The sequence below is a fragment of the Salmo salar genome, chromosome ssa18 (assembly GCF_905237065.1).
Source record: "Salmo salar chromosome ssa18, Ssal_v3.1, whole genome shotgun sequence".
Classification (NCBI taxonomy): Eukaryota; Metazoa; Chordata; class Actinopteri; order Salmoniformes; family Salmonidae; genus Salmo; species Salmo salar.
In genome coordinates this window covers 64395649-64417537 of record NC_059459.1, presented here as the reverse complement: position 1 = coordinate 64417537, position 21889 = coordinate 64395649, and the positions used below count along the sequence as shown (strand labels likewise).

Below are 21889 nucleotides of genomic sequence, written 5' to 3'. Positions count from 1 at the left end.
ATACAGACATGAAAAAGTATTTCATATTTCTAATGGTAAAATAATGTACTTCCAGTCCATGTGAAGATATTGAACAATGGATGTCAATGGATCCATAACAACTGACTTATTTAGAGGGGAAAACCCAATTAGGCGTTGTTTCGGCTACAGCTACACAGTAACTATAATCTGAGTTGACTATACGGCCGCTGCTCAAACTCCGCCCACTTTAACTTTAGAGTGGGATCGGGAGAAATGTAATAAATAGCTTTCGTTCTTAGCACGACAAACAGCTCTTTTCCATGTTTCGTTTCGGTTTTGTTGGACCTCTGGTTTTCTCCGTCCGTTTTAACTGAACAGTGCAACATCTGTTGAGAACTTTATTTTGGATAGAAAACGGTCGAAACGGGACAGACAGGTCTTGACAGATATCACTCGCATAGGTTGACACAATGTACAAATGCTGGGGAGGTTTCGTCTTGTACTATTTCGTTTCATTCGTGGCTACACAGCCTGAAACAGGTAATATAATATTTTGTATACTGTTTTTTTTTAATACCATGGTCGTAGCTATCTGGTCGTGTCTTTATGTCTTTATTAAACTTGGTTTGCCACTCTGGACGTTTTCCATTAATGACGTCAGTGTGCTAAATTATTTTCACCACCAAATTTGTCCATACTTGCAAGTGCATACTGAGATGATATAGAGTGAACAGATCACTGTGTAATAAATGAGGCAGATACACGTATACACCCATTTAATTAAAATGGGAATGCTATACCGTTGACCACATTTAAAATTCCCAAATGCAGGACAAATTGGTGATTTCGCGGAACATTCGCTGGACAGTGTAGTCTACATTATATATTTGTTTTTTAGGCATTTAGATCTTCTGGCAATTCAATTACTGTTTCGTGAGAAAAGTAGAGCAGATGGTGTTAAAACTATATAGCCTTATTGTATTTTGTTACAATCAAAACACATTCTGCCTAGTAGCCTCAGGGGCGGAAATCCCGGGGGGGACGGGGGGGACACGACCCCCCCATCCTGGGAAAAATATGATTTGTCCCCCCCAATATATCACTGAAACATAACTATGTAATTTAAATAATATTAATAATACGCAATGAAAGCAATTGTGCTGATTATAGACACTTAATAGCGCGTTTTTAAGTTTCAAAAGATTGCGACACCCCCACCCTTTGCCTCACAATGGTTTGATCCACTGCCAGTTCCTTAGCTTGCTCCGTAACAGAGAGGTCGTATCTACTGTCTGAAAGGCACTCAATGAACGTAATTGACGTGAGGTTAGCCAGTCAATTGCGCACACACACTAGCTGAATATGCAGAGGTAGCGCGCAAATATTAACTATTAAGCTAGCTAGTACCTATTCCATTTATGTGGCCTCGTCAAAGATGGAATCTTTGCTATCGTCAATTTATAACGAAATCAGCATGCAGATGATGTAAGTTAGTGCTTCAAAGTCCCTGTGATAAGGTTAGCGATAAACTGAAATCCAAACTGAACAGGTTCTAATTTTAAGACAATGGTCTTAAATATATTTAATGGTCTCGTTGCAAAAGCTAAATTGTCGCAAGGGAACTTTTATTTATTTTATTTCAACTTTATTTAACTCGGGTAACAAAGATTATAGCAAACACCACTGAAACGGAATTGGCGCTCACTAGCTTTGCAAATTCAGCTATTGTTGGAAGCCAGCCAATATGAAACAAACTATTAAAATTACAAAAGGTTGCAGCATATGTTGTGTAAATGGTGAACTCATACAGCTGTCAACTCTTGTCATTTTAATCCGTTTCACATTTGCTAGCTACCTTTTAGATCGAAGTCCATATAGAATGATAGAAGATAAGATGATAGAAGCCCATCTCCTACTGTAAATAACCTACACACTGTGTGTGTGTGTGTAGCCAGCCAGGTAGAAAAATGGCAGAAAAAAGAAAAAAGACGGACATCAGAGTATTTTTCAGTACACCAAAACGCAAAGTAAGAACCCTAGTAGCCTAATATCTCAAAGACTAGTTGATAAAATGTTCATAAGAAAGAAGTGAAATGCTAATAGAAATGTTTCACATTGATGTCATTAGGCAGAGCAGGCAACAGATGGCACACAGACAGCAGAGTTGGGGACAGATATGCAGGGACAGACTGGCAGAGACAGGGAGTCTCAGGTAAGTTTGTTGAGTCTTTGTTTGGCAACATTATGAAAGGTTCTAATTTTTTTGTTATCTTGTAAAATAGGGACATAATTGGAAAATGCCATAGATACCCCCACTCTCAACTTAAACTGGTGACTGAACTAAGATTTGTTTAAGGCAATGGTATTGCTGTTTTGATTAATTGTGTAGTTTTGGGTACCGGTAGTTAGGAGTACAGAATGAAATTCTGAACATCATGGCCAATACAGTCATTCAAGGCATTGCTGCTGAGATTAGGTCTCTTCCGATTGTACAATTTTCAGTAATTGTTGATGGTGATTCAAGATGTCTCTGGTGCTGAACAGGAGAGTGTCTGCCTGCGTTATGTTGACCATGACCTTGTCCCTCACAAGGAGTTTATTGGGCTATACAGGGTGTCGGAGACAACAGGCGAGGGCATTGCGAAAGTGGCAACTGATGTGTTGTTGAGGCTCAATTTGCCCATGTCTGGCTTACGTGGGCAGAGCTACGATGGTGACTCTAAACATGGCAGGAAAATACACAGGTGCACAGGCAATTGTGAGGAGGCAGCAGCCATTAGCCCTCTATGTGCATTGTGGAGCACACTGTGTAATCTGATTACACAGGCTGGCTGCACAGCCTCCCCACTGATCCGGGATTCCCTTTCTTGGGTCCATCAGTTAGGTGTCCTCTATGGCCAGTCAGGAAAGTTTAAGAGCATGTTTGAATCAATTGCCACGTCCAAAGATACAAATCTGACCACCCTGAAACCCCTATGTCCAACGAGGTGGACTGTGCGGAATACTGCTATTAGAGCTGTGCTAGGGCAGTATGAGCGGGTACTAAGCAGCCTAGAGGAGATGGCAACAACTGCATCCAAGACAGCTTCAACCGCCAGTGGCTTATTCGAGCACTTCAGCAAAGGCAAGACTGTGTTGGGCCTCACACTTGCCTCTGCTGTTCTTGGAGAGCTTGAATGTCTAATCATTTCACTGCAGAAGAAAACTCAGACTGTGTCTGGTATGCAGGCTGCAGTCGAGTGTGTGCGGTCATCTCTTAGGGGCAAGAGAAATGACGAAAGCTACCTTGCACTGTATGAGAAAGCAACAACATTGATTGACTCTATTGAATCCATTGAGACACACTCAAGACGATTTGCTGGCAAAGCAGTGGATCACTATAGGGCAGAATTTTTTTGTGTTGGATGGTGTGGAGGTTCAGTTTGGCGACCGTTCTGACCAGGACAGTCTAAACGTCCTGCAAAAGTTGGAAAGAGCGCTTCTCACGGGGGAGTTGGATGAGTCTCTAGATCAGTACCCAGAGCTAAACATAGATTCTCTTTCAGTGCAGATCCCTCTCTTTCACAACAAATACCCCTGTAGCAGCAGTGGAGAGGCAGCAGAGGTCCTCAGGAGGCTTTAGTACATGACAGTACACTTACTAATTATTTATTTCATGTTATTTTATTTAAAATGTCATACTTTGTGTGACATACTTGTCCATAGCTGCTGTTTGAAGAGTTGAGACACAGACTGAAGGATATTTTGGTTGATTTATTTGGGTTATTCATTGAAGTAGTTATTTTGCTTTTAGAACTGTACTTATTTTTAGCTTTTTGTTCTTGTAAAGCTATTGTAGTAGACTCAGGCCAGTGGCACATATTTAATGACTTTATAAATGTATCAGAAAAAGTAAAATTAAAAGGTCAATTCAATACGGAGAACAACTTTGTGATGTTACTCAATGGAGATTATTTTAGACGAGATCACACCATGTTCATTGTATTTACGAAAACTGCACCCATACAGTGTACAGTACCATTGCCACCTACTGGCTTTTCTTGGTATTGCTGGTTGTAAATACAAATACCTGCAGACATACTGGACTGATAAGGAACACTGCTATAACTATTATTAGTAGTAGTATTATGATGATTTAAACATTTGAACAAGTTGGGACAACCCTTCTGTTAACTACTGTACCTATCAATTATCCAGTAGTAGTAAGTATGGTTCCTCAATATACATTTAACATATTACAACGTAGGCTATGTGTTACAGCACTACTTTTGGTGTCCCCCTCAAGAATTGCTCTTGAGAAAATTTAATGTAATTGTTCCCTCCAAAGTTGATGTCAGATTTTCGCCCCTGAGTAGCCTACATTCGCGCGCTGTTGAGTTTGTTGTAAAACCATGATTTGGTAAAACAGTAAATTGCATTATCTCTAGCTGGGACCAGCTGTTGTGATGAGCGAGCCACTCTCATCTCCCCCATGCGCTGGATAGAAAATGTGTTCTGATTGTATAGCATTTAATTGCGGGAAAAACATAGCTTGGGAAGTTTTGTCCCCTTGTCCCTGTTGAAGAGAGGAGGGTCTCAGCTTTCTGTAGGTATATTTTTTTACTCTTAATATTCAGCTCAATAGCAACAATTTTACGACCAAGATATGTAAAATGGTTTTGAGATATGGAGTGGCATGCAAAATGTGCACTGACCATAGCAAGGGCAAAGACCTACAGTATAGGTCTCATGGATAGTAGCCTACAATTGCAACGTTTTTTTTTTAGGACACAATTTACTGTTGAATGAATACAGCAGTGGGTATTATATTTAGAGTTATCTATCTAGTTAATGTGTTTTGAGTTTCCACTTCCTCAGGTGTTGAACCCCAAATTAACTGTCAGCACACGGAGTGATGTGGGCTAGGGTGGATAAAATGCCTGGGCCAAATTCTAGTCCCAGTCCGCCTTTGGGCCTACACACATATTATCAGCTATACTGCTTTGTGTGAGAATGGCACTAGAGGGGATGGCTGCTGTTTTACGGGCTCCTAAACAATTGTGCTATTTTGTGTGTTTTTTCGCATTGTTTGAAACTTATTTTGTACATAATGTTGATGCTACTTTCTCTTATGACCGAAAAGAGCTTCTGGATATTAGAACAGCGATTACACACCTCGAACTGGACAAAGATTTTTTCTTTAATGAATCTGATGCGAAGGATAGTGTTGCACCCAGACAAGGCCCAAATCCCCGTCATTCACATTAAGGAAATACAGGAGGCGCAGATCAGGGTGCCTTGTGAGAATTCGTCGGCGAGTGGGTAACGCACCTCTACCATCTGTTCTATTGACCAACATACAATCACTGGAGAATAAACTGGATGAGCTCTGTTTGAGACTATCCTACCAATGGGACATATAAGATATTACAGTTTAAGTTTCACCGAGTCGTGGCTAAACGACGACATGGATAATATACAGTTGCTGGGTTTTCCGTGCATCAGCAGGACAGAACAGCTACGTCCGGTAAGACGAGGGGTGGGGGTGTGTGTCTATTTATCAATAACAGCTAGTGCGCAATGTCTAATATTAAGGTAGTCTCGAGGTATTGCTCGCCTGAGGTAGAGTACCTCATGATAAGCTGTAGACCACACTATCTACCAAGAGAGTTTTCATCAATTTTTTTTGTAGCTGTCTATTTACCACCAAAAACTGATGCTGGCACTAAGATTGCACTCAGCAAGCTGTATAAGGCCATAAGCAAGCAAACAATACAATAGTCCTCCAGAAGTGGTGCTCTTAGTGCCCAGGGACTTTAATGCAGGCAAACCTAAATCTGTTTTACCTATTTCTACAGCATGTCACATGTGCAACCAGAGGGAACGAACTCTAGACCACCTTTACTCCACACACAGAGACGCATACAACGCTCTCCCTCGGCCTCAATTTGGCAAATCTGACCATTATTCTATCCTCCTGATTCTTGCTTACAAGCAAAAACTAAAGCAGGAAATACCAGTGACTCCCTCAATACGGAAGTGGTCAGATTACATGGATGCTAAGCTCCAGGACTGTTTTGCTGGCACAGACTGGAATATGTTCCGGGATTCATCCAATGGCATTGAGGATTATACCACCTCAGTCACCGGCTTTATCAATAACTGCATCGATGACAGTGAACGAACGTACAGTTGAAGTCGGAAGTTTACATACACTTTAGCCAAATAGATTTAAACTCCGTTTTTCACAATTCCTGACATTTAATCCTAGTAACAATTCCCTGTTTTAGGTCAGTTAAGATCACCTCTTTATTTTAAGAATGTGAAATGTCAGAATAATGGTAGAGAGTGATTTATTTAGGCTTTTATTTCTTTCATCACATTCTCAGTGGGTCAGAAGTAGAGGTCGACCGATTATGATTTTTCAACGCCGATACCGATTTATTGGAGGGCCAAAAAAAGCCGATACCGATTAATCGGCCGGATTTATTTATTTGTAATAATGACAATTACAACAATACTGAATGAACACTTATTTTAACTTAATATAATACATAAATAAAATCAATTTAGCCTCAAATAAATAATGAAACATGTTTAAATAATGCAAAAACAAAGTGTTGGAGAAGAAAGTCAAAGTGCAATATTGTGCCATGTAAAACAGCTAACATTTAAGTTCCTTGCTCAAAACATGAGAACATATGAAAGCTGGTGGTTCCTTTTAACATGAGTCTTCAATATTCCCAGTTAAGATATTTTAGGTTGTAGATATTATAGGAATTATAGGACTATTTCTCTCTATACGATTTGTATTTCATATACCTTTGACTATTGGATGTTCTTATAGGCACTTTAGTCTTGCCAGTGTATCAAAATCAAATCAAATTTATTTATATAGCCCTTCGTACATCAGCTGATATCTCAAAGTGCTGTACAGAAACCCAGCCTAAAACCCCAAACAGCAAGCAATGCATGTGAAAGAAGCACGGTGGCTAGGAAAAACTCCCTAGGAAAAACTCCCTAGAAAGGCCAAAAACCTAGGAAGAAACCTAGAGAGGAACCAGGCTATGAGGGGTGGCCAGTCCTCTTCTGGCTGTGCAGGGTGGATATTATAACAGAACATGGTCAAGATGTTAAAATGTTAATAAATGACCAGCATGGTCAAATAATAATAATCATAGTAGTTGTCAAGGGTGCAACAAGCACGTCCGGTGAACAGGTCAGGGTTCCATAGCCGCAGGCAGAACAGTTGAAACTGGAGCAGCAGCACGGCCAGGTGGACTGGGGACAGCAAGGAGTCATCATACCAGGTAGTCCTGAGGCATGGTCCTAGGGCTCAGGTCCTCCGAGAGAAAGACAGAAAGAGAGAATTAGAGAGAGCATATTTAAATTCACACAGGACACCGGAGAAGACAAGAGAAATACTCCAGATGTAACAGACTGACCCTAGCCCCCCGACACATAAACTACTGCAGCATAAATACTGGAGGCTGAGACGGGAGGGATCAGAAGACACTGTGGCCCCATCCGATGATACCCCCGGACAGGGCCAAACAGGCAGGATATAACCCCACCCACTTTGCCAAAGCACAGCCCCCACACCACTAGAGGGATGTCTCCAACCACCAACTTACCGTCCTAAGACAAGGCCGAGTATAGCCCTCAACGATCTCCACCATGGCACAACCCAAGGGGGGGCGTCAACCCAGACAGGAAGACCACGTCAGTGACTCAACCCACTCAAGTGACGCACCCCTCCCATGGACGGCATGGAAGAACACCAGTAAGCCAGTGACTCAGCCCCTGTAAAAGGGTTAGAGGCAGAGAACCCCAGTGGAAAGAGGGGAACCGGCAAGGCAGAGACAGCAAGGGCGGTTCGTTGCTCCAGCCTTTCCGTTCACCTTCACACTCCTGGGCCAGACTATACTTAATCATAGGACCTACTGAAGAGATAAGTCTTCAGTAAAGACTTAAAGGTTGAGACTGAGTCTGCGTCTCTCACATTGGTAGGCAGACCATTCCATAAAAATGGAGCTCTATAGGAGAAAGCCCTACCTCCAGCCGTTTGCTTAGAAATTCTAGGGACAATTAGGAGGCCTGCGTCTTGTGACCGTAGCGTACGTGTAGGTATGTACGGCAGGACCAAATCGGAAAGATAGGTAGGAGCAAGCCCATGTAATGCTTTGTAGGTTAGCAGTAAAACCTTGAAATCAGCCCTTGCCTTAACAGGAAGCCAGTGTAGGGAGGCTAGCACTGGAGTAATATGATCAAATTTTTTGGTTCTAGTCAGGATTCTAGCAGACGTATTTAGCAATAACTGAAGTTTGTTTAGTGCTTTATCCGGGTAGACGGAAAGTAGAGCATTGCAGTAGTCCAGCCTAGAAGTAACAAAAGCATGGATTAATTTTTCTGCGTCATTTTTGGACAGAATGTTTCTGATTTTTGCAATGTTACGTAGATGGAAAAAAGCTGTCCTTGAAACAGTCTTGATATGTTCTTCAAAAGAGAGATCAGGGTCCAGAGTAATGCCGAGGTCCTTCACAGTTTTATTTGAAACGACTGTACAACCATCCAGATTAATTGTCAGATTCAACAGAAGATCTCTTTGTTTCTTGGGACCTCTGTTTTGTCCGAGTTTAAAAGTAGAAAGTTTGCAGCCATCCACTTCTTTATGTCTGAAACACAGGCTTCTAGCGAGGGCAATTTTGGGGCTTCACCATGTTTCATTGAAATGTACAGCTGTGTGTCGTCCGCATAGCAGTGAAATGTAACATTATGTTTTCAAATGACATCCCCAAGAGGTAAAATATATAGTGAAAACAATAGTGGTCCTAAAACGGAACCTTGAGGAACACCGAAATTTACAATTGATTTGTCAGAGGACAAACCATTCACAGAGACAAACTGATATCTTTCTGACAGATAAGATCTAAACCAGGCCAGAACTTGTCCATGTAGACCAATTTGGGTTTCCAATCTCTCCAAAAGAATGTGGTGATCGATGGTATCAAAAGCGGCACTAAGATCTAGGAGCACGAGGACAGATGCAGAGCCTCGGTCTGACGTCATTAAAAGGTCATTTACCACCTTCACAAGTGCAGTCTCAGTGCTATGATGGGGTCTAAAACCAGACAAGCGTTTCGTATACATTGTTTGTCTTCAGGAAGGCAGTGAGTTGCTGTGCAACAGCTTTTTCTAACATTTTTGAGAGGAATGGAAGATTCGATATAGGCCGATAGTTTTTTATAATTTCTGGGTCAAGATTCGGCTTTTTCAAGAGAGGCTTTATTACTGCCACTTTTAGTGAGCTTGGTACACATCCGGTGGACAGAGAGCCGTTTATTATGTTCAACATAGGAGGGCCAAGCACAGGAAGCAGCTCTTTCAGTAGTTTAGTTGGAATAGGGTCCAGTATGCAGCTTGAGGGTTTGGAGGCCATGATTATTTTCATCATTGTGTCAAGAGATATAGTACTAAAACACTTTAGTATCTCCCTTGATCCTAGGTCCTGGCAGAGTTGTGTAGACTCAGGACAATGGAGCTTTGGAGGAATACCCAGATTTAAAGAGGAGTCCGTAATTTGCTTTCTAATGATCATGATCTTTTCCTCAAAGAAGTTCATAAATGTATTACTGCTGAAGTGAAAGCCATCCTCCATTTGCGAAGGCTGCTTTTTAGTTAGCTTTGCGACAGTATCAAAAAGAAATTTCGGATTGTTCTTATTTTCCTCAATTAAGTTGGAAAAATAGGAGGATCGAGCAGCAGTGAGGGCTCTTCGATACTGCACGGTACTGTCTTTCCAAGCTAGTCGGAAGACTTCCAGTTTGGTGTGGCGCCATTTCCGTTCCAATTTTCTGGAAGCTTGCTTCAGAGCTCGTGTATTTTCTGTATACCAGGGAGCTAGTTTCTTATGACATGTTTTTAATTTTTAGGGGTGCAACTGCATCTAGGGTATTGCGCAAGGTTAAATTGAGTTCCTCGGTTAGGTGGTTAACTGATTTTTGTCCTCTGACATCCTTGGGTAGGCAGAGGGAGTCTGGAAGGGCATCAAGGAATCTTTGGGTTGTCTGAGAATTTATAGCATGACTTTTAATGCTCCTTGGTTGGGGTCTGAGCAGATTATTTGTTGCGATTGCAAACGCAATAAAATGGTGGTCCGATAATCCAGGATTTTGAGGAAAAACATTAAGATCCACAACATTTATTCCATGGGACTCTGGACCTAGTTTTGTATGACTGTGGCAGTGAGTAGGTCCAGAGACATGTTGGACAAAACCCACTGAGTCGATGATGGCTCCGAAAGCCTTTTGGAGTGGGTCTGTGGACTTTTCCATGTGAATGTTAGTCACCAAAAATTTGAATATTATTTGCTATGACTACAAGATCCGATAGGAATTCAGGGAACTCAGTGAGGAACACTGCATATGGCCCAGGAGGCCTGTAAACAGTAGCTATAAAAAGTGAGTGAGTAGGCTGCATAGATTTCATGACTAGAAGCTCAAAAGACGAAAACGTCATTGTTTTTTTTTTGTAAGTTGAAATTTGCCATCGTAAATGTTAGCAACACATCCGCCTTTGCCGGATGCACGGGGGGTATGGTCACTAGTGTAACCAGGGGGTGAGGCCTCATTTAACACAGTAAATTCATCAGGCTTAAGCCATGTTTCAGTCAGGCCAATCACATCAAGATTATGATCAGTGATTAGTTCATTGACTATAACTGCCTTGGAAGTGAGGGATCTAACATTAAGTAACCCAATTTTGAGATGTGAGGTATCACAATCTCTTTCAATAATGGCAGGAATGGAGGAGGTCTTTATACTAGTGAGATTGCTAAAGCGAACACCGCCATTTTTAATTTTGCCCAACCTAGATCGAGGCACAGACACGGTCTCAATGGGGAAAGCTGAGCTGACTACGCTGACTGTGCTAGTGGCAGACTCCACTAAGCTGGCAGGCTGGCTAACAGCCTGCTGCCTGGCCTGCACCCTATTTCATTGTGGAGCTAGAGGAGTTAGAGCCCTGTCTTGTTCGTAGATACGATGAGAGCACCCCTCCAGCTAGGATGGAGTCCGTCACTCCTCAACAGGCCAGGCTTGGTCCTGTTTTTGGGTGAGTCCCAGAAAGAGGGCCAATTATCTACAAATTCTATCTTTTGGGAGGGGCAGAAAACAGTTTTCAACCAGCGATTGATTTGCACTTTTCGCACCAAAGTACATTCATCTCTAGGAGACAGAACGCGTCTCCTTCCTGAGCGGTATGATGGCTGCGTGTTCCCATGTTGTTTATACTTGCGTACAATTGTTTGTACAGATGAACGTGGTACCTTCAGGTCTTTGGAAATTGCTCCCAAGAATGAACAAGACTTGTGGAGGTCCACCATTTTATTCTGAAGTCTTGGCTGATGTTGTTTTGATTTTCCCATGATGTCAAGCAAAGAGGCACTGAGTTTGAAGGTAGGCCTTGAAATACATGCACAGGTAGACCTCCAACTGACTCAAATGGTGTCAATTAGCCTATCAGAAGCTTCTAAAGCCATGACATAATTTTATTGAATTTTCCAAGCTTTTTAACGGCTCAGTCAACTTAGTTTATGTAAACTTCTGACCCACTGGAATTGTGATACAGTGAATTATTAGTGAAATAATCTGTCTGTAAACAATTGTTGGAAAAATTAATTGTGTCATGCACAAAGTAGATGTCCTAAACGACTTGCCAAAACTATAGTTTGTTAACAAGAAATTTGTGAAGTGGTTGAAAAACGAGTTTAATGACTCCAACCTAAGTGTATGTAAACTTCTGACTTCAACTGTATATATCCCAACCAGAACCCATGGATTACAGGCAACATCTGCACCGAGCTAAAGGCTAGAGCTGCTGCTTTCAAGGAGTGGGACACTAATCTGGACACTTATAAGAAATCCTTCTATGCCCTTAGATGAACCATCAAGCAGGCAAAGCGTCAATACAGGACTAAGATTGAATCCTACTACACCGGATCTGTTGCTCGTCGGATGTGGCAGGGCTTGCAAACTATTCAGACTACAAAGGGAAACCCAGCCTCCAGCTGCCCAGTGACGTGAGCATACCAGATGGGCTAAATGCCTTTTATGCTCGCTTCGGGGCAAGCAACACTGAAGCATGCATGAGAGCACCAGCTGTTCCAGATGACTGTGTGATCATGCTCTCCATAGCAGATGTGAGCAAGACCTTTAAACAGGTCAACATTCAAAAGGCCGCGTGACCAGACAGATTACCAGGACGTGTACTCAGAACATGCGTGGACCAACTGGAAAGTGTATTCACTGACATTTTCAAACTCTCCTTGACCGAGTCTATAATACTTACATGTTTTTAGCAGACAACCATAGTCACTGTGCCCAAGAACTATTCACTGACATTTTCAACCTCTCCCTGACCGAGTCTGTAATACATAAACTCAGCAAAAAAAGAAACATCTTCTCACTGTCAACTGCGTTTATTTTCAGCAAACTTAACATGTGTAAATATTTGTATGAACATAACAAGATTCAACAACTGAGACATAAACTGAACAAGTTCCACAGACATGTGACTAACAGAAAAATAATATGTCCCTGAACAAAGGGGGGTCAAAAATCAAAAGTAACAGTCAGTATCTGGTGTGGCCACCAGCTGCATTAAGTACTGCAGTGAATCTCCTCCTCATGGGCTGCACCAGATTTGCTAGTTCTTGCTATGAGATGTTACCTAGATGTCACTCTTCCACTAAAGCACCTGCAAGTTCCCGGACATTTCTGGGAGGAATGGCCCTAGCCCTCACCCTCCAATCCAACAGGTCCCAGATGTGCTCAATGGGGTTGAGATCTGGGCTCTTCGCTGGCCATGGCAGAACACTGACATTCCTGCGTTCCTGGTGTAACTCGGGCAGTTGTTGTTGCCATCCTGTACCTCTCCCGCAGGTGTGAGTTCGGCTGTACAGATCCTGTGCGGGTCTTGTTACACGTGGTATGCCACTGCGAGAATGATAAGCAGTCCGTCCTGTCTCCCTGTAGCGCTGTCTTAGGCGTCTCACAGTACTGACATTGCAATTTATTGCCCAGGCCACATCTGCAAGCCTCATGCCTCCTTGCAGCATGCCTAAGGCACATTCACACAGATGAGAAGGGGCCCTAGGCATCTTTCTTTTAGTGTTTTTTAGAGTCAGTAGAAAGGCCTCTTTAGTGTCCTAAGTTTTCATAACTGTGACCTTAATTGCCTACCGTCTGTAAGCTGTTAGTGTCTTAATGACCGTTTCACAGGTGCATGTTCATTCATTCTTTATGGTTCATTGAACAAGCATGGGAAACAGTGTTTAAACCCTTTACAATGAAGATCTGTGAAGTTATTTGGATTTTTACGAATTATCTTTGAAAGACAGGGTCCTGAAAATGGGACGTTTCTTTTTTTGCTGGGTTTATGTTTCAAGCAGACCACCATAGTCCCTGTGCCCAAGAAAGCAAAGGTAACCTGTCTAAATGACTACCTCCCCGTAGCACTCACGTCGGTAGCCATGAAGTGCTTTGGAAGACTTGACATTTCTCATATCAACACCATCATCCCGGAAACCCTAGACCCACTCCAATTCGCATACAGCCCCAACAGAGCCACAGATGACGCAATCTAAATCGCACTCCACACTACCCTTTCCCACCTGTACAAAAAGAACACCAATATGAGAATGCTGTTCATTGACTACAGCTCAGTGTTCAAATTTTCAGTTGCACCATCGAGAGCATCCTGACTGGTTGCATCACTGCCTGGTATGGCAACTGCTCAGCCTCCGATCGCAAGGCACTACAGAGGGTAGTGCGTATGGCCCAGTACATAACTGGGGCCAAGCTTCATGCCATCCAGGACCTCTATACCAGGTGGTGTCATAGGAAGGCCAAACAAATGGTCAAAGACTCCAGTCACCAAAGTCATAAATTGTTCTCTCTGCTACCACACGGCAAGCAGCTCTGGAGCACCAAGTATAGGTTCAAAATGCTCCTTAACAGCTTCTACCCCCAAGCTATAAGACTGCTGAACAATTAGTCAAATGGCCACCTGGACTATTTGCATTGACACCAATCCCCTTTTGGTTTACACTGCTGCTACTCGCTGTTTATTATCTATGCATAGTCACTTTACCCTCTACATGTACAAATTACCTCAACTAACCTGTACCCCTGCACATTCACTCGGTACCGGTACCCCCTGTATATAGCCTCATTGTTGTTATTTTATTGTGTGACCAAATATTTTTTTTTTCACTTTAGTTTACATACTTTAAATATATTCTACTTTCTTAAAACTGCATTGTTGGATAAGGGCTTGTAAGTAAGCATTTCACGGTAAGGTCTACACATGTTGTAGTCAGCCCATGTGACAATGAACATTTGTTTTGATTTACAACCCCTTTATATCCCTGTATGTATCCCACTTAACCATTGAGCATGACCATAATAAGGGTTGTTGTTGTTTTTCCTTTAGAGCTCCCATCACCAACAAATGTGACTTTCTCTTGGACGAACGAGTTCTGCTGGGAGCTTTCATGGAGTCTACCGGAGAATGTTGATAGTCAGAGATGTAAATACCATATCAATATGTCACAGATAGGCCAGGTGAGGAAAACGTTACAGGCCATCCTGGCTACCATCGGTCAACCGAATAGAGTTGTCTGTTGAACATGATTGACTGTCTGCCCACTGTTTTCCAATGGCTTGTAGGCCTACAGATGTGCAGTTATATAAACACTTCCTCGTACTGCCAGCAGTACTTGTATTCTGGTACTAGATCAAGTTAAAAAGCTAATGTTGTACTTTTTTTTTTTTAGATTAGATTACATTTATTGTCCTCTGAAGCCAAAATAGTTTTTCAGACTCATACTGAACATTTCCATAAAATACTATACCAACAACCCATCATCACCCAGACTAAGGCTTCATCCCAAATGCCACTCTGTGCTCTGTATACTGCACCACTTTTGACCAGAGCTCTATGGGCACATTAAACAGTGGTAGATAGCCCCTTATTCCTGTTAAGTTCCTAAATTCATTCCCTCTGTAATATCTTTAATTCTTGGATTTTCCCCTTGTCCTCACAGAAGAACATAATCAAGACGAAGAAGGAAACACGGTTAAAGGATTGTTTTCCTCTGATGGGAGTTGTGCGTTTCTCCATACAAACTCAGTGTAACAACAGGACACGGATGAGTCAAACTGTAGTTCACACCATCCCTGCCCCCACAGGTTGGTTATCAACAACAGAATGTTCTCCTAAACAACTCTGTCACCCTCTATTGGCCAGTTTTCCAAATCAGATTAAACCTAGTATTGGAAACAATGCAATTTTTAAGGAGGATCTCCATAAACATACTTTTTAGGCCAGTACTAGACAATCTCTGTCGAGGGAACTGGCCCTATACAGTATTCTACAGAGTTAATGTCATTGACTTGGGTGTAAATCTCTCTCTCGCTCTCTACCCTCTCGCTCTTTCTCTCCTATAACAGAGTTGGTGAAGAACTTCAAATGTTTTCTCTACTCTAAGGCCATGAACTGCAGCTGGCTCCTAACCAATCAGGTCCCAGAAGACCTCCAGCTTTACTACGGGTGAGAACAATTCTACTTCCTGCTTCTCCACCACTCACGGTCCAATACAAGGCTAACTGTGGAAGAGTGTTTATATTCAACAAAATATAGATGAAGAGTTAGAAAGATAGTCTTTGTTTGGCTGGTTTTTCAGTTGTTATATCTATGACCCAATGTTTTTCCTGATTGGGTCATGTGGTTAGGAAATATTTAGGACCGTAACTTTGACCACACATATACACTATCAGTCCCGTCATTTCTGATGTTTCAGATTCAAAAATATGAGTAAGGTATCAGAATGCAGTGAGTACCTGTACAACGACAATCAGAGGACAGGATGTCATCTGATAGGAGACTTCCGCATACGGATCTTCTTCCAGGTCAATGGGACTCTCAACGGTTCATCGGTACGGAATACCTTCGAGGTGGATCCTAAGGGCCATGGTAAGACTAAAACTATTCTATTTTCACTCTTCAGGCTAAATCTGAGGCTAAAATCTAAATAATAACTAGTCTGAGTCATCATAGTTTCCTTATTATTTAATTAACATCATCGTAATCACGTTGCATCAACATCCCGTGGCGATTTGGCTTGATTTGCATCTAAATTTCATCAATGTATACAGTTTTTCTCTCAAAGGTTGCTTTATGAACACTTTCTCTGTCCATGCTTTCTGCAGTGCAGCCCTTACCTCTTGAATTGAAGATCACAGAGGAAGGGAGCAATCTCAATATTAGCTGGATTTCACCAGACATAAGAGATCCACGCTGTTGGGAGTACATCATCAACTATACCAGATGTAATACACCAGAGGTAAGGAAAGAGAAGTGTGGGCAGTGATTCTGAATGGGCAGTGATACTGCCATTGTTTCGTTTTAGCACTTGTCTGCAACATTTTTATTGTCTTTTACAACCAGCCACTGTATAAAGTACACTTTTATTTATCAACTTTGTTGTCTTGAATTACAGTATGTAGGTTTAGTAGAGTAAAAGCACTCAAATATCTGTTGCTGTAATGTCGTTCCAGAGTAAGTCCTTGAAAGGCGAGACTTGGATCATGGTGAACTATGACCCTCACTGTCAGTACCGTGTTCGCATTAAACCCATCTTTTTAAAATGGTGTGGTATGGGAGAGGGTGACTGGACTCGGGAGGAAATATATGGTATGGTTTCCCCGTTCTTTCTTTCTTCTTGGGCCATCCTCTCTCATAATTATAAGCTAAATAAAATGGAGCTGGTATAATCAAATTGTATTTGTCACATGCGCCGAATACAACAGGTGTAGGTAGACCTTACAATGAATGAAATGCTTACTTACGAACCCTTAACCAAGAATGCAGTTTTAAGAAAAAACAAGTGTTAAGTAAAAAATGAATGAGTAAAAATTATTATTATTATTTTTAAGTTAATTAAAGAGCAGCAGTAAAATAACAATAGCGAGGCTATATACAGGGGGTACCGGTACAGAGTTAATATGCGGGGGCACCAGTTAGTTGAGGCAATTGAGGTAATATGTACATGTAGGTAGAGTTAAAGTGACTATGCATAGATAATAAACAGAGAGTAGCAGCAGCGTAAAAGAGAGGGGGGGGGGCAATGCAAATAGTATGGGTAGCCATTTTATTAGCTGTTAAGAAGTCTTTTGGACCTAGATTTGGCGCTCCAGTAGCTCTTGCCGTGCGGTAGCAGGGAAAATAGTCTATGACTAGGGTGGCTGGAGTCTTTGACCATTTTTAGGGCCTTCCTCTGATACCACCTGGTATAGAGGTCCTGGATGGCAGGAAGCTTGGCCCTCGTTATGTACTGGGCCGTACGCACCAGTCAGGATGCTCTCGATGGTGCAGCTGTAGAACTTTTTGAGGATCTGAGGACCCATGCAAAATATTTTCAGTCTCCTGAGGGGGAATAGGCTTTGTCATGCCCGCTTCACGACTGTCTTGGTGTGTTTAGACCATGATAGTTTGTTGATGTGGACACCAAGGAACTCGAAGCTCTCAACCTGCTCCACTACAGCCATGTCGATGAGAATGGGGGAGTGCTCGGTCCTCCTTTTCCTGTAGTCCACATTCATCGCCTTTGTCTTGATCACGTTGAGGGAGAGGTTGTTGTCCTGGCACCACACGGCCAGGTCTCACCTCCTCCCTATAGGTTGTCTCATCGTTGTCGGTGATCAGGCCTACCACTGTTGTGTCATCGGAAAACTTAATGATGGTGTTGGAGTCGTGCCTGGCCATGCAGTCATGAGTGAACAGGGAGTACAGGAGGGGCCTGAGCACACACCCCCGAGGGGCCCCCGTGTTGAGGATCAGCATGACGGATGTGTTGTTACCTACCCTTACCACCTGGGGGCGGCCCTTCAGGTAGTCCAGGATCCAGTTGCAGAGCGAGGTGTTTAGTCCCAGGGTCCTTAGCTTACTGATGAGCTTTGAGGGCACTATGGTGTTGAACGCTGAGCTGTAGTCAATGAATGGCATCCTCACATAGGTGTTCCTTTTGTCCAGGTGGGAAAGGGCAGTGTGGAGTGCAATCGAGATTGCATCATCTGTGGATCTGTTGATGCGGTATGCAAATTCGATTGGGTCTAGAGTTTCTGGGGTAATGGTGTTGATGTGAGCCAAAGCACTTCATGGCTACAGACGTGAATACCGATTGCCGATTGTTATGAAAACTTGAAATCGGCCCTAATTAATCGGTCGACCTCTAATTGAATTGAATTTGTTCTAGTTTCAGAGAGCACAACACATCTCCCACCCAATATTTATAACATGGGGGAGCTGTCATCTTCCAGTTCTGTAGTATTAGCCGTCTAGCTAAAAGTTGTATAAGCAACAGTGTAAAACTGAATTCTTGACATGGGGGTACCTATGGGCAGTACTCCAAAAAGGATTGTAAGGGGAGACGGATCTATAACAGTGTCATGTATATCAGAGAAACATTTAAATATGTATTCCCAGAAACCTCAAAGGAATTTCAATCTTTAATATTTTGTCTTTCCTATTCACCCACTGAATAGCACACATACACAATCCATGTCTCAATTGTCTCAAGGCGTAAACATCTTTATTTAAGCTGTCTCCTCCCATTCATGTACACTGATTGAAGTGGATTTAACATCTTATTAGCTAGTTATATGTAAACCTCTATCCTGACATTGTTGTTTGTTTGTTTGTTTAGGTAAAGATGGGAATCGGGATTGGCACCTGCATGTTGCAGCCATCTTCATTTCAGTCATGGCGGTTATAGTTTCCATCGTGGTTTGTTTTTGTATAAGGAAGTGAGTACACATCAATCTATACACGTCTGAATTCACTCCACAAAATATGGGATACTGCAATCTCTGAATGGTGATGAATATATTGTAGGTCATTTTTTAGATATTATACCAAATGACTGTGTCTTCTGCCTATAGACACAAGGACAAGATCCTCCCCCAAGTTCCCAAGCCAACCAACCTCATCAGTGATATGTTCAACAACAACAATGACATGAGCATTAATGAGCACCTCTACATCCCAGCACAAGAGGAAGTAGACTGTAAGATCACCCTAGTACAAGACCCTCTTCCTCAGCAGCCAGAGTCGTGAGAAACAACATGAATATACAGTGAACCTGTGGACAAGCTGGTAGTGGCCCAGCAGACTGGGAGGAACTCAGTGTTTTAACCTTGTGTGGTGGTGGCTTTTTGACTTAACATGGGATACTTTGAGAATTAACACCGGTAACCAGGATCCCAGGACCACTCTTCACATTTCCTGAAAAAAAGTTAAATGACAAGACCCGGGAAACTACAACATTTCCCACCAATGTTGCACTAATGCAATTCCACAAAATACACATGCGCAGCAGCAAATTAGCTAAAAATAAAATGGCACATTATCCAAACAGATAAGCCTTTACCTTAGCTTATTTACTTCACACAAAGTCTCCATAAATTCAAAGCACACACATACTTGACACTGCCTGACTGCACACGAGAAACTAATGCAGTTTAGAGTTATCATCAGAACTGAAAATTCGATCCCGGTCCGACCTGAGCCTGGTGAGATGAAGTCGGAGCCCAGGCCTAGTCCGACATCACAGAAATAAAATTAGCCCGACCGTGAAAAAAAGACAGATTTCTGAAAAACAGTAGGCTATGTTGATTTAAACTGGTGTTGAGAACAACATGGCGGAGGTGGCCAGCAGCGGCGTGAGGAGACAAGGAAAAAGACATTGGGCCAGAAAAAGCACAGCGAGACGAAAACTCGCCTTATTATGATCATCTGAATGATGAAAATATTGTAAAAATGTATTCTAATGCAATTGAAGGCATGTATCAAATTCATGCTTATACTGAAACTCCCAAAGTCATATCCAACCGTTATACTAATTTAAAGCAATAGTTGTGTGTGGTCACGTAGATTTATAATTTCAGCACCGTTTTGATCGGGGCAGCGCCATCATGCTGCTTTGAGACAAGCTTGGGGGACTCGTCTAGACAAATCAATCAATGTCACATTTTTGTTTTCACTGAATCTCCGTTTGGATATTTGGTAACCATTAGGCTACGTTGTAGTGTGCTAATGATAATCTTTTTTGCTTTTTTTTTGCTTTATTTTGCTCTTCACTCGCGTAGTAGCTTGTCCTACTCCCAACCAAAAGCCTGTGACATATCTGATAATAAATCAGTGTGATTTTGTTTCAATGAATCTCTGTTTGTATATTTGGTTAATTGCTCTCTGGCTGTACAAGTGGAAATGGTAGCTCATTTATTAATTTGCTCATCTATCACTGATCAGAAACATGTAGCATGCAATAATGTAGCCTAAATCAAGTGTATTATTTATCTATTGACTCACTAGCCTTTATATCAAGGCTATTTTCCTATCGCCCCAATCCCACTGAAACCCAAAATCCTTCATTGTAATCCATAGGTTGGTTTATCAGAGCACGTCTCGCCTATGCATGTCAAAATACTGCGAGAACATTTTCCCCGCCTCTCTGCGCTGTCTCGTATTGCTGCCCTAATGAGAGCTTCTATAGAGAATGTGTGGTCAACAAACGATATGAATCGATGTGAACAGTTGGTCCCTGTTAAGATACTGTAGTGGAAATGTTAGTGTCCTCTGTGTCTCTTGCAAATGTGCGACTACATGTAGCATGTTGTTGCCTGGTTCTTGTGTTAGGATGTTCTGGGATTGCTCTCAGAGGACTGATGGAAGAAGAACAGAAAGAAGGGAACACATAGTTTCTAGGTGTTGGATCAAAGTAACAATGTGTGCGCGGTCGTTATCAGCTTATTGCACCCTGAGAGCTGAGACACCTAGTTTGTGCATCAGTATAAAGAGTGCTGAAGTGAGAGCAGCCCTTCAGACCTTCTGACAGACTTTGTTGTAACCTCTCCGGCCGATATCAATAAAGATTTGTTAATTTCACTTTGACTTGGAGTCCTTAGTGGGAATTTCCACGACAATACCTTGATATTTAAACCATTTCCTCTCTTCATCTCCCTGTTTTTCATGAGCTGATCTGCTGTCTGTAAAATCATCAACTCGATTTTGCCAATTATCACTCAGTCAAATGTATTTATAAAGCCCTTTTTACATCACCAGATGTCACAAAGTGCTTATACAGAAACCCAGCCTAAAATCCCAAACAGCAAGCAATGCAGATGTAGAAGTACAGTGGAAAGGAAAAAAATCCCTAGAAAGGCAGGAACCTAGGAAGAAACCTAGAGAGGAACCAGGCCAGCACCTCAGGAGTAAATATCAGTTGGCTTTTCATAGCCGAGCATTTAGAGGTCGAGACAGCAGGTGCGGTCGAAAAAGAGAGAGTCGAAAACAGCAGGTCCGGGACAAGGTAGCATGTCCGGTGAAAAGGTCAGAGTTCCATAGCCGCAGGCAGAACAGTTGAAACTGGAGCAGCAGCAAGACCAGATGGACTGGGGACAGCCAGGAGTCATCAGGCCAGGTAGTCCTGAGGCATGGTCCTCCGGGAGGAGTGGGATAGAGAGAATTAGAGGGAGCATATATAAGTTCACACAGGACACCAGATAAGACAGGAGAATTACACCAGATATAAGACTGACCCTAGCCCTCCGATACATAGACTATTGCACCATAGATGCGGGGGGGGGGGACACTGGCCCTGTTCGACAATACCCCCGGATAGGGCCAACCAGGCAGGATATAACCCTACCCACTTCGCCAAAGCATAGCCCCCACACCACTAAAGGGATATCAACAGACCACTAACTTACTACCCTAAGACAAGGCTAAGTATAGCCTACGAAGATCTCTTCCACTGCACAAACCCAAGGGGGTGCAAGACGGGACAGGAAGATCACTTCAGTGACTCAACCCACTCGAGTCGGGTATA

The 21889-nt window shown here is 42.4% G+C and overlaps 1 protein-coding gene across 2 annotated transcripts; it reads left to right on the top strand.

Annotated features, from left to right (window-relative positions):
* The first annotated feature begins 193 nt into the window (after window positions 1-193).
* Window positions 194-20946, top strand: LOC106577667 (interleukin-5 receptor subunit alpha). 2 transcript variants are annotated; one of them, XM_045701397.1, is made up of 10 exons: window positions 194-501; window positions 2090-2173; window positions 14434-14564; window positions 15047-15191; window positions 15453-15552; window positions 15803-15975; window positions 16212-16345; window positions 16560-16695; window positions 18707-18806; window positions 18942-20946. In XM_045701397.1, the coding sequence occupies exons 1-10, from the start codon at window positions 432-434 to the stop codon at window positions 19114-19116; spliced, it is 1248 nt and encodes a 415-aa protein (XP_045557353.1). In that variant the 5' UTR covers window positions 194-431; the 3' UTR covers window positions 19117-20946. The 2 variants fall into 2 exon arrangements, with proteins under 2 accessions (XP_045557353.1, XP_014011459.1); XM_014155984.2 differs by lacking the exon at window positions 2090-2173 and having other exon boundaries at window positions 205-501.
* The last annotated feature ends 943 nt before the right edge of the window (window positions 20947-21889 follow it).